Source organism: Zootoca vivipara, chromosome 13 (assembly GCF_965207765.1).
Source record: "Zootoca vivipara chromosome 13, rZooViv2.hap1.1, whole genome shotgun sequence".
Classification (NCBI taxonomy): Eukaryota; Metazoa; Chordata; class Lepidosauria; order Squamata; family Lacertidae; genus Zootoca; species Zootoca vivipara.
The window spans coordinates 44,917,902-44,931,231 of NC_142596.1; the positions used below are offsets into that span (position 1 = coordinate 44,917,902).

The window sequence follows — 13,330 nt, forward strand, 5'->3', positions numbered from 1 at the left end:
GGCAAAGGGAGAGCTTCCAAGTCTATGGAAAAGTAGCCTTCCTCTCGACTCCTGGCCATACGAATTGTGTAGGAGGGCCTTCTTTTGGGGAGGATCAAAGCACCAGCTTGCCGTCTCCACGCCTTCGAAAGAACAACAACAGGAAGCTGACCTGCTAGCCTACATTTTAGTCTGGATTTGGGGCTGGGAGAAGTTCAGTGGGCAAGTGGAAGCAGCTGGAGACATGGGCCCCACCCTCCCAGCTGTGCCCCGAGCATAGCGATTAAAGTCACATTTTCTCATTTTGCAAGATTGTGGGAAGCAACGGAGGTCTTGTTTTCAAACATTGCAGCAACCAGATGGCCATAAATATATATATCCCGTACAGATGGCTATAGTTTGGGCGACGGTTTTTTATTTTAGAACTGCCTAAGGATGTGGGTTATTTCCCCCAAAACACAGGGGAAAAGTGGTTTGGCCTTAGCCAGAGAATCCGGTGCAGTTTCCAAGTTTGCACATTCTGATGTGGCAGGTGACTCGCTGTCTCTGGAATAGGGATGGCTGTTGGCTGAATCCATCCATCTCCGTGTCTCATTCTTCCAACTTTAAGTTCGTTTCACCACCTTTCTTTTAAAAAGTCATCCCCCCCCCCAGTATGCATTTTTTTGTACGCAGTTTTCCAGGCAGTATACGTTTTTGCAGGCAATTTCCCTAAACTCTGTGCCTTTTGGTCTGTTATTTTCACTAATATATGTACTTCGATGCACACTTTGCCGTAGTATCTACATTCTACATACATTAGGTTTGAGAACTGCCTTACAAAATTTGGAGAAGGGCCCATTTCACAGGATAGCCGTGTCAGTTTCCAAATAGTTTTGCAAAGTGTGAATTAGGTACAGCATTTCTCCCCCATCCTTCTTCTTGAAGGTCTAATCTCGCTCCTCCCCTGTCATCCTAGTCTCTCGTTTAAAATTATTCCCTACCCCACAGGCTTATAATTTAAAAGACATGTCACACAAGGAAAATTACGGGGAGGGTAGAGGAGAAAAACAAACTCAGGCACCAATTCTTACAGTTACATAAATATAATGTCTTGTGGGGTGGGGCCACAGCAAAGCTAGGCAGCTCCAAACTTTTGGCTGGGAGTGCTCTCTTTCAACTGGCTCATTTATGCAAAAGCTATGATATTCCTGTTTGCTTATTTAGATTTCTAAATGAGTCTTCCCATCCAGAAGTTTGAAGCTGCTTAGCTTTGCTCTGGCCCCACAAGACATTCTATTTAACTTTAAAGATTGGCATCTGAGTTAGCTTTTCTCCTCTACCCTCGTGTCCTTTTTTCCTCATGTGCCATGTCTTTTAAGTTGTAAGCTTGTGGGATGGGCGCACTGTCCCCAAAAACGTAAAGAGGAGAGAGGCAAGAGGCTTTCCTGTTGGAATAATGAGATCCGAGGTACAAAGTAAACAAACAAATTTGTTTATGTATACCCACTACAGCAGCGAGAATCCTATATGAACAAAGATGGAGAGAGGAGATAGTCCCTACAAAGGAGGAGTGGCAGATGAAATTAATGGAATACGCAGAATTAGCAAGCTTAACCAGCAAAATTAGAGAGCAAGAAGTGAAAGGTTTTAAAGAGGAATGGAAGCCATTTGTTGACTACCTAGAAAACCATTGTAAGAATGTTAGAACTTTAATCGGTTTGGAGTAAGTTCAACAGTTATAGTTTATAATGAGAATAATTTGAATGTTTAAATTGTTAGAAAAAAATAGAATATGCAGCAGGAATGGGAAACTTTAGGAAGCCATGGATGGATAGACGGGAAGTCGATGGAATAGAATTATGGATTTATGTAATGCAGTGCTTTTTTTCTGGGGGAACACTGGGGGGACGCTGGGGTACGCATACCCCTAAACATTTTTGTGAATCTCTGTACTTTTGTCCATTTACTGTATTTATTTTCCCCAATTTGAACCATATAATGGTGATTTTCTTGAGTCAAAATGAGAGCACCCCTAAACGTTTTTAAAGAAAAAAAGCACTGATGTAATGTATCTATTTCTTTCCTCTTCTTCCCTCCCTTTTCTTTCACTTATTCTTCAGTTCTGTATTTTGTACTTTTATAAATTCATAAATAAAAAAAATGAAAAAACTTGAACAGGAAAGGCTTTCTAGATTCAAGACCGTGTGTCGTCCCCCCCACTTAACTTTGGGGTGTAGAGTTCCAAGTTGTCCCGAAAAATGACTTGCAGGAGAGGAAAAATGGACACCAAAAGTAAGTGTAACAGAAACCCAGAACCTTCGCCCATGGAGATTTCACCCCTTTGATCATTTTCAAGTGCAATCTCTTCAACAGATGCACATCACATTTCATGTTGTTTCTCTGCACCCAAGTACATGTGCCAAAACATTCAGAAACCAAGGCATGGCTTCCGATTGGCTGCAGGAAGCTCCTGCAGCCAATCGGAAGCCGCATCGGATGTTCGGGTTCCAAAGAACGTTCGCAAACAGGAACACTCCCTTCCGGGTTTGCGGCGTTCAGGAGCCAAAACGTTTGACTCGCGTTAGATAGATGTGTGGAAAAGAAGGCATTTCTGGAATAGAACATTTCAGATATTTTGACCTGCCGAGTCTCTTACTCACCAGTCTGCTTTGTCCCTGGGATAGCCAGTGCCTCCCAAACCACAGTAGCAACCATAGCGCATGTAGGCAAACGGCGAGCGCTGTGTGGTGCACAAGATTGCCCCGGCGAGCTGGAGGAGTCCCCGGCGGGTCCGCGATGGAGCGTTTCCCAAGGGGCCTCCTGTAGCTAGGGAAAGGAAAGCAGCCGGGTCAGGATCTGTAGAGCCCTTTCTCCCCAAGAAGAACTTGTCAGCAGGCTGCCTCTTGTGGCCTGGGGACCACTGGAGGACGAAGGTGGGGGCAGAGTGAGCAGGCCACCCCGGATGCCATCCGGAGGGTGACATTGTGGCTGCCCCCCCCGGATGTTCAGTGCTTGCCGCGCACCCTGGGATCCTCGCCGCTCGCCACACATGCCCCAGGACACACATCACTTGCCGCACCCCCCAATGTTCATCACGCCCCCTGCAAGCAGCGCACCAAACCCCCTGGGATGCACGCCACACACCCTGGGATGCACGCCAGCCATGCTCCCGGTGACGGAGCAGGTAGCGGTGGTGGTACAAGGAGGAGTGGTCAGAGGGAGAAGAGGGAGCAGACTGGGAAGAGGAGGTGTCGGAAGCTGAAGGGGCCACAGGGTTTAGTGAGCAGGGAGAGTCTGTGCCAGAGAACAACAGTCCTGACTCAGATGCAGAAGCGGAGGCTGGAGAGGAGGGGAGGCCATGAGACAGAGATGAGCCAGGCTGCTGATGAAGCCAGGGAATCTCCCTGTCCCGCTGCAAGAAGCTGCCCTCCTCCCTGGTCTCCCAGAACACACAGAGGAATGAAGAGGGCAGAGCAATGAGAGACAAGGCGATGGAGCCTCAGATCACTTGGGAAGGAAGAAGACTTGGGGAGTTGGGGGAAGGTGGGAACCTTCAGTCTTCACAACGGCCTCACTGGGGCAAGACCTCCTGGAAAGAATTGCTGAGACCACTAGGCATGAGCTATGGTTTGTTTCCTTCGATAAAGAGTTAACTTTGCTGGCCTTGGGCAAGTTGTGGTTTCATTGCTGACCTACGCCTGACATCACGATTGCCTCTCCCAAGCTGTGCCCACTGCCAGATTGCACACGTGTTGGCACACACGGTTTGTCAGCAAAACATAAAAGACGCTGAAGGGCACAGGGACAGAGGGTGCTGCCTTTTGCCGAGGGAGAACACCTGTCCGCCGAGCTGACTGGCAGAGGCTCTCCAGGGTTCAGGCAGGGGACAATGCCAGCCCTATTTGGAGATCCCAGAGATTGAACCTGGGATCTTTTGCACGCAAAGCAGATCCTCCTCCAAGGAGCCATAGATAGACCGTCCACAGGCTGAAAGTGCTTTGCCACTGGGAAAGAGAGAGAGAATGACTATTTCCCTTGGCTGGGGCAAGCGCACAGGTGCCCCCCTTCTGCAATCCCAAAAAAAGATGTTGTGGATCTGGATTAGAGAAGGTTAAGGGGTGATATGATAGCCATGTTCAAATATATAAAAGGATGTCAATAGAGGAGGGAGAAAGGTTGTTTTCTGCTGCTCCAGAGAAGCGGACACGGAGCAATGGAGTCAAACTACAAGAAAGAAGATTCCACCTAAACATTAGGAAGAACTTCCTGACAGTAAGAGCTGTTCGGCAGTGGAATTTGCTGCCAAGGAGTGTGGTGGAGTCTCCTTCTTTGGAGGTCTTTAAGCAGAGGCTTGACAGGCATATGTCAAGAATGCTTTGATGGTGTTTCCTGCTTGGCAGGGGGTTGGACTGGATGGCCCTTGTGGTCTCTTCCAACTCTATGATTCTATGATCTGCACAAAATGCAAGTAGTTTTAAGTGTTATGTCCAGAGGCACATTTAGAAATAATTACTATGATTTAAAGGAAAGAGTACCTCCCTAAAGTCAGGGGGAGACAAGCACTCTGTGGCCTGTGTGGGACCGGTCGGCCTGAAATTTGACATTTCACCCTGTCTAGATGGAAGTTGGAACTTGTGGCCTCGTAGGAGAAAGTGAAGGTTCCATCCAGTCACTCTGCTTTGGGTAGGGCGTGAGAACCTGACTTGGGGAATGCACCTTTTATTTGCTTACTGTGGGCAATGTCTACTTTCTGAAACCTGCCTTACTCAGAAGGAGATAAGTGTGCCGGGTGCAAGCAGACTGAAAAACCTCAAAAGGTGTGTGATTTGGCACAGCTCTCCAGAGCTAAAAGAACGAGTCAAAGGGCCCCCGATTCTGAACTCTCTCTCGTTCCCACTTACTGCCTTGCGGGACAACTTCAGGAGAAGTAAATAATAATAATAATAATAATAATAATAATAATAATAATAATAATAATATTTATACCCCGCCCTTCCCAGTCAAGACCAGGCTCAGGGCGGCTAACAACAAGAATATCAAAGCAAGCATAAAAGAAACAATTCAATGCAGATTAAATACTATGTTCAAATTCAATTTAAAAATTTGGAATCTACAAGTGCAACCTCATTTAAATATCTGTAGGATAAAACCTTAGGGGAGGGTAACACCGGGGTCAGACTGAGTCAGTCCAAAGGCCAAGCGGAACAGCTCCGTCTTGCTGGCCCTACGAAAAGATGACAACTCCCGCTGGGCCCTAGTCTCCTGAGAGAGAGCGTTCCACCAGGTCGGGGCTAGTACTGAGAAGGCCCTGGTCCTGCTCGAGGCCAGCCTAACCACCTTGTGACTCGGGATCTCCAGCATGTTATTATTTGTGGACCTTGATGTCCTCTGCGGGGCATACCGGGAGAGGCGGTCCCATAGGTACGAGGGTCCTAAGCCGCATAAGGCTTTAACGGTCAAAACCAGCACCTTAAACCTGACCCTGTACTCCACCGGGAGCCAGTGCAGCTAAGCAGTAAACCATATACCAATCCAGAGCGGAGTCCCTAAGGTGATTGGATGGCGTCTTGTATGCCTAATTCCGGCAACTCCTGCAGCCAAACGTCTTGCTCTGCTTTCCTTCAGACCACCTCAGCAAGGTCCTCCATGAACACTCCCATCAGCCCCCAGCAAGCATGGCCAAGGGATGATAGGAAACACAACAACAACAACTTATTATTTATACCCCGCCCATCTGGCTGGGTTTCCCCAGCCGCTCTAAGCGGCTCCCACCACCATCATCACCACCATCATAGCGATAAAAGATCAAACATTAAAACCTTCCCTAAACAGGGCTGCCGTCAGATGTCTTCTAAAAGTCAGATAGTTGTTTCTTTCCTTGACATCTGATGGGAGGGTGTTCCACTACCATCCCTAACCATATGTCAAGATGGCTGAAGCTGATAGGACTTCTAATGACACCAGGAAGGTCACAGGGTTGCTAGTTTCTGGCTTCTCGTGTTGGACATTTTGGTTCAAATCTCCCCTCAGCCACAGAGTTTCATAGTTCTTCTCAAGGTTGTTGCAAGGATACTAACAATAATTTATTATTTGTACCCTGCCCATCTGACTGGGTTTCCCCAGCTGCTCTGGGCGGCTCCCAAGAGAATATTAAAAACATAATAAAACATCAAACATTAAAAAACTTCCCTAAACAGGGTTGCCTTCAGATGTCTTCTGAAAGTCAGATAGTTGTTTATTTCCTTGACATCTTCTGGGAGGGCGTTCCACAGGGTGGGCGCCTGAATGTTAATAAGCCAGGAGCCAGGCCCTGTTTGTGGCGCCGCCACTGGTGCTGCCTCCTTAGCACTGACCAGACCTTCTTGGTGGTGGCTCCCCATTTATGGAACGCTCTTCCTGGCGAGGTGTGCCTTGCTCCTGGATTATTAACATTCAGGAGGAAGTTAGAAACAATTCCTTTGGCACCTGACGGCCCAAAGATGCTTTTCCTGGCAAACTTGAAATGAAACCTTTGCCTTAGGTGGATGTTTATAAAAGGTTAAATGTTTTTGCATGTTATTTGCTGGTTTTCTTTCTTGCTTATGCCACCCTTGGCTCTTTAGGGAGGAAGGGTGGGGTGGAAATTAAGTAAGGCCACCTACATATCATGCATTTCAAGCAGGGATGGGGAACCTTTGGCCCTCCAGGTGTTGCTGAACTACGGCCTCGGCCCTGTACACCTGAATGAGCGTCTCCACCTGCATTGTTCAGCCCGGACACTGAGGTCCAGCTCCGAGGGCCTTCTGGCGGTTCCCTCCCTGTGAGAAGTGAGGTTACAAGGAACCAGACAGAGGGCCTTCCCGGTGGTGGCGCCCTCCCATCAGATGTCATGGAAATAAACAACTATGCAACTTTAAGAAGACATCTGAAGGCAGTCCTGTATTGGGAAGCTTTTAATGTTTGAGGTTTTGTTATGTTGTGGCTGGGGTAGTCCAGCCAGATGGGCAGAGTAGAAATAATAAAATTTATCATCATCATCATCTCTAGCGCCAGCTACTGTTGGACTCCCTGAATTCCACCCTCACCCCACCCCCTGTCCCAATGGTCACAAGTCACTACACTGCTAGGTATTTGTAATGTGGCACAGGGAGGGTGAGATGGCGCTTCACAGAAAGAGAGTCCCAAAACTACTGGGTGCATATAGGACCTATTGGAAGCTCCTCAGGAGAGGCAGCGGGGTGTAGTGGTTAGATTGTCAGGCTGGGTCCTGGGAGACCAGGATTCAGGTCCTCACTCAGCCATGAAGTTCACTGGACCTTACCTCACAGGGCTGTTGTGAAGACAAAACAACCTGCTTCAAATAAAATGGAGGGAGCAGGGGAGGAATAACTGTGTGAGACACCTTGAGCTCCAAGGAAGAAAAGTGAGATACAAATAAAATAAAATAAAATAAGCAAGCAAGCAAGCTTTTTGGAGCCCAGTCAGTAAGGTTGCCATTGGGCCAGGCACCCAGGGAATTCGCATCCTCTATCAGAAGTATTGGAAGTCCCCGATTCCATTTCTGGCTGCTGAATTGCTTCATTTCCTTCTCCCTTTTCCTATCTGCGTCTGTTTGCTAGGCGTAGACTGTTGGGTCAACAAGAATAATAAAAAAGCGAAGCACCACCCTGTGTACACTGTCAAGATCCTGGCTCCCGGATTCAAACCTGCCTTTACAGGGTAGAGGCCGGAAGATCCACCCATTTTGCCATGACGACATCAAAGCTGGTGTGTGAAGCAGTCTGATCCCGGACCGTCTGCCATGAATGACACCCGAATCTACAGGGTGTCGGGCGACAGAGCAGATGGGCAGACCGGGCAAGGGGTGTTGTAGCTCAGAGGCAGAGCATCTGCCTTGCATGCAGAAGGGCCCAGATTCCATCCCCGACAGCATCCCTGTACCCCATGTCCACCCCCAAACTGTCTGTTTATTTCATCCCTCCTCCTCCCTGCTCCTTTTATAGCCATTCCTTTTTTCTTTCTTTTTTAACAGCTTCTCCCTTTGATCTGCTTCTTTCCTATTCCCAGTTTATTATCATTAGCCTTGGAGTTATAGCTGCTGCCAGCATCCGTCCGACCCAAATGCTCCTGTGCATGGTTGCAGTGCTGTGGCTCCCAGTTAGTCTCACCCAGCAAGGCGATTCTGGTGTCCTTAGCGCTGTTGCATTGCTAAGACCAGGCTTCAAGAGGCAAACAGGCCCCGTGTGTCCCAACTGGGATACTTTGGGGTCCGATTGATTTTCCGTGTGCTCTGGTCAGACCTCACCTGGAATACTGTGTCCAGTTCTGGGCACCACAGTTCAGGAAGGATACTGACAAGCTGGAACGTGTCCAGAGGAGGGCAACCAAAATGGTCAAAGGCCTGGAAACGATGCCTTATGAGGAACGACTTAGGGAGCTGGGTATGTTTAGCCTGGAGAAGAGAAGGTTAAGGGGTGATATGATAGCCATGTTCAAATATATAAAAGGATGTCATATAGAGGAGGGAGAAAGGTTGTTTTCTGCTGCTCCAGAGAAGCGGACACGGAGCAATGGATTCAAACTACAAGAAAGAAGATTCCACCTAAACATTAGAAAGAACTTCCTGACAGTAAGAGCTGTTCGGCAGTGGAATTTGCTACCAAGGAGTGTGGTGGAGTCTCCTTCTTTGGAGGTCTTTAAGCAGAGGCTTGACAGGCATATGTCAAGAATGCTTTGGTGGTGTTTCCTGCTCGGCAGGGGGTTGGACTGGATGGCCCTTGTGGTCTCTTTCAACTCTACAATTCTACGATTCTATGATTTCTGTGAGAGAGATGCTCAATGATGCCATTTCCAGACAAGTCTATTCAAAGGCTGCTGCTTTCAACTGAATTTCCCTCCCAAGGACTGAAGCCTAAATCCCGGGCTGTAATGGAGGATGGGATCTAACATTGTTTAACTAACAAGGGCTGGATTGCGCCAGCTGCCATGGGCGCTCCCCAGCCTATGGCAGGTAGTTAACCAGCACATGGCAGGTAGTTAACTCTTCATTGTCAAAGTTGGCACAGTCATGTCTACAGCTCCAAATATAAGGGACGCGGGTGGCGCTGTGGTCTAAACCACCAAGCCTCTTGGGCTTGCCGATCGGAAGGTCGGCGGTTCACATCCCTGTGACAGGGTGAGCTCCAGTTGCTCTGTCCCAGCTCCTGCCAACCTAGCAGTTCAAAAGCACACCAGTGCAAGTAGATAAATAGGTACTGCTGCGGCGGGAAGGTGAAAGGCGTTTCCGTGCGCTCTGGTTTCTGTCACGGTGTCCCGTTGCGCCAGAAGTGGTTAAGTCATGCTGGCCACGCACACAGCTGGAGACTGCGCCTGCATGGAAATGGCCCCTGCTCATCTCATTTCACACCCCTCCTGGTTCTGGGAGACAGTAGTGCAGGAGAAGATGGGGAGGCACCCAACTTGCTTCTTCCTCTGATCCCTCCTGTGCTCCACCCTCCAGCTCTGAAGCTCCCCCTGCCTCTCACTCTTGCCTCCTGGCTGGTGCAGGCCCCCACAAATTGCGCTCCTCCTCTCCCGAGTCAGACTCCAGCCCTGCTCCCCTCCCCGACCCCAGTGCACACTCATCAGATGGGCAACCCAGCCAGATGCGTGGGGTATAAATAAAATCATCACCATCATTATCATCATCATCTGTGTCCTGCCAGTCCCTGACATTGCCCTTTATCCTGGCAGAATCAGGAACAGAGAATCTGCCTTATGCTGAGTCGGGCTGTTGGTCCATCTAACTCAGCATTGTCAACACTGGCCAGCAGCAGCTCTCTCGTATTTCAGGCAGGGATCCTTTCTCAGTCGAACCTGGAGATGCCGCTGGGAACTGAACCTGGGACCTTTTGCTTGCAAGGCAGGTTCACTACCACTGAACTGCGGACATTTCCTTACACGCAGAGGCAGCCTTGCCTAGAATCAATGTTGGTCCACCTAGCTCAGTACTGTCAACTCTGACTGGCAGCAGCTCTCCAAGGCCTCAGTTTTTTCCATTATTTGCTACTCATCCTTTTAACTGGAGATGCTGGGGATTGAAACCAGGACCTTCTACATGAAGGCAGGTGCTCGGCCCCGGTGAAAGGCCTCGTTGCTATCCGCTGCTTTTCCCAAGTCAATGTACTTGCCCCTTTAGCTTCAGCTGTGTCAGCTCTGGCAGGCAGCAGCTCACCTGGGCTCAATAAGAGGTTTTTCCTCCACTACCTGCTACCTGAAATGCTTTAAGCTGGAGATGCTGGGGTATTGGACCTGGGGTTTTAACCCTAAGCTACTGACTTTTCCCTGCCCCACATATTGAGTTGCCTGGCCCCACTGACTCCCCTGACTGGGAGCATCTCTCCAAAAGGGACTCCCTCAGCCCTACTTGGAGATGCCAAGGATTGAACCTGGGAACATCTCAAAGCAAGTGCTCTGCCAATAACATTATGGGCATAGCCAGGGGGGCAGCTGCACCCCTCAATCAAGAAAAAAAAAATCTAACTAAAAGTAGAAATAATCAGAATATTTGAAAATGAAATAGCAGGCCTAGTAAAATAGGCGGAATTTTACCCTACCATGAAGAGGGCTCTGCTCCTCTCTCTTCCTCAGCAATGCACCCCGGTACCTACAGCCGTCATTTGGTACCTTTCAGAGAGTAAAGACCTGCCGTGTTTACTCTCTGAAAGAGAGCGCTGTGGGTTAAACCACAGAGCCTAGGGCTTGCCGATCAGAAGGTCGGCAGTTCCAATCCCCACGACGGAGTGAGCTCCCATTGCTCAGTCCCTGTTCCTGCCAACCTAGCAGTTCGAAAGCATGTCAAAATGCAAGTAGATAAATAGGTACCGCTCCGGCGGGAAGGTAAACAGCGTTTTCTTGTGCTGCTCTGGTTTGCCAGAAGTTGCTTAGTCATGCTGGCTACATGACCCGGAAGCTGTACGCCGTCTCCCTCGGCCAATAAAGCGAGATGAGCGGCGCAACCCCAGAGTTGTCCGCGACTGGACCTAATGGTCAGGGGTCCCTTTACCTTTACCTTTAAGGACCAAGATGACAGGGGCTTGGTGTGCACAGAAAAAGTGCCTTGGGGGAAAGGAGGAATTTGAGAAGGAAGTGCTGGAAAGGTTTTCGGCAAATCCAAGAAAACTTGTTTTAGTTTATATTTTTTTTCAGAAAAGGAGATTTTAAAAAGGCGTGTTCTTTGTAATTTTGTAAAATATAACTGCATGAAAGGTACTCCCCAATGCTATTATTATTATTATTATCCACATGACCACATAACTGAAGATTTTGACAGATTTTTTCTTTCCCTGAGCACTTGGGGGTCAAAAGAAAGTAATTTGAAACAACAACTGTGGCAGAGACATTTCATTCCGAATCTGCTAGGCTGAGCCAGACAGAGGATGGTGACAGGTGCGTGTCAAGATCCCTGATCTTTGTTCTGAATTAAATGGAGAGAGTAGGAGAGTGGGATGTCTAGCAGATAAGGGCGTCGGTGAATCAAGCTCCGTCTTACGCACACTGAACGGCAGCAGCTCTCTGGGGCTCCAGACCGGGTGGGGGGGGCCTTCCTATACCCGAGACTGCACCAAGGACCTACTCTGCGCCTCTCACTCCGACCGAGGGCCGGGCTGCATCGCCCTGGGACGAGCGCGCCTTTGCAAAGCCTCGAGGCTCTGGTTGCGCGCCTTCAGCCAAGAGGCTCAGCGCATCAGCCGGCGCCCGAGGCGGCCGTGTGCCGAGGGGCACCGGAGCCCGTCGGCTTTCTTGCCCACTCACCCGTCCGCAGCAGGAGCAGCAGGAACAGCAGCAGCAGCGCCGGGCGTCGCCCCGCCGGGCCCATCAAGCAGCGATCGCGGGGAAGGCGTCGAGGCAGGTGGCTGGCGCGCTCCGTCGTGCGTCCCGTCGAGGCGCTGCTGCAGTTCCTGCTCGCCGCGAGCGAAGTGGCTGGCAATGTCGCCTCCGCCCGCCGCCGGCTCGGCCTGAACCCATATCCTCTCCCCGCCCGCCCACAGCCCGCCCTGCACGCTTCCGACGGGGCGGCCCGCGAGGCGGAGCCGGAGGGCGGCGGGAATGCCCAAAGTTGATGGGTATTGCCATTCAAATGGTGTGTGTGTGTGTGTACCGCATCATGTGATCGATTACGCGAGCCGGGGCTTACCTGCCCCCCCCAATATTTTTTTCAAGTTGGCACCCCTGTCCAAAACAGAGGGTCATCCAACCTCTGCTTAAAAACCTCTAAGGAAGGAAAACCCAGCATCCTCCGAGGGAGACGGTTCTACTGCTCAACAGCTTATTGTCAGAAAGTTCTTGCTGATGTTTATATGGAATCTCCTTTCTTATAACTTGAAGCCATTGTTTTCAGTCCGACCCTCCAGAGCAGGATAAAACAAACTTGTTCCATCTTCCACGTGACAGCCCTTGAGATATTTGAAGATGGCTATCATCACTCCTCTCAGTCTCCCCTTTCCCAGGCCCCCAGCTCCTTCAACCATTCCTCATATGGCTTGGTTTCCTCTGCGTAAGTTCCAGCTTGTCAACATCTTTCTTAAACTGTGGTGCCCAGAGAAGTGGACACAGTATTCCAGGTGTGGTCTGACCAAGACAGAATAGAGCGGTCCTCGTGTTCTCATTTGATCAAGTCATTCTACTGGACGTACGTATAGCAAGACATTTGGACGTGTTCCGTGTTTTTGGCGTGTGAAACCATAGGAGGCACATGCAACAGGCAGGGCTCCTTGTCTGGAGTGTAGACAACCTCCAGGGAATGAAAAAAAATATTTTCCTTTTCATGGAAAAGAAGATGAAAACTAATGTTGAACTGTACTGAATCCAGACTCTCATGTAGACCTTTGGGGTGTGATGCTCCTGAGTTGCTGGGTTTGTAGATAAAATAAAATTAGAAGCATGGCAAAGAAGTACTGGACACTTTTAGCTTATGGGATACAATTTCCCTTCAAGAAGGGCAATTTGTCAAGTCTTCAAATCCCCATAGTTCAGACTATGGAGATCAGAGGTCTTCCAAAACTTGGAGATTGAAGCTCAGGCTGCTGTCCAGCCACTTCGAGGGATGACATAATCTGATTGATTCTCTTTGCATCATTAAATATATGCTGTGGCAGACATGCAAATTAGGAAGATTATAACCACTTTGTGAAAGCCACTACTGTACTAGTTTCACGTATGACAAGTGGGGGTGGGGGAGAGCTTTGGCTCTCCAGATGTCACTGAACTACAACTCCCATCATCCCTGGCCATTGCCCACGCTTGCTGGGTTTCACATCTCCGGTGGGTGGTATCCGTGGTGTTGCCTGCAGTATGAATATCTTCAGCAGTGTGCTTTCAGACATAATAGAATAAGAAATGTTTGAGGGAG

At 49.2% G+C, this 13,330-nt stretch overlaps 1 protein-coding gene across 1 annotated transcript in view; it reads right to left on the reverse strand.

The window, feature by feature from the left end:
* The window catches only part of PLA2G10 (phospholipase A2 group X), a 15,334-nt gene extending 3,384 nt beyond the window's left edge, over window positions 1–11,950 (reverse strand). Inside the window, exons 1-2 of the mRNA XM_035131504.3 lie at window positions 11,734–11,950; window positions 2,622–2,787 (exon numbers count right to left, since the gene is read on the reverse strand). Of these exons, the coding sequence (XP_034987395.1) occupies window positions 2,622–2,787; window positions 11,734–11,797 (230 nt within the window). The 5' untranslated portion in view covers window positions 11,798–11,950. The remainder of the gene's footprint in view (window positions 1–2,621; window positions 2,788–11,733) is intronic.
* Between the last annotated feature and the right edge of the window lie 1,380 nt (window positions 11,951–13,330).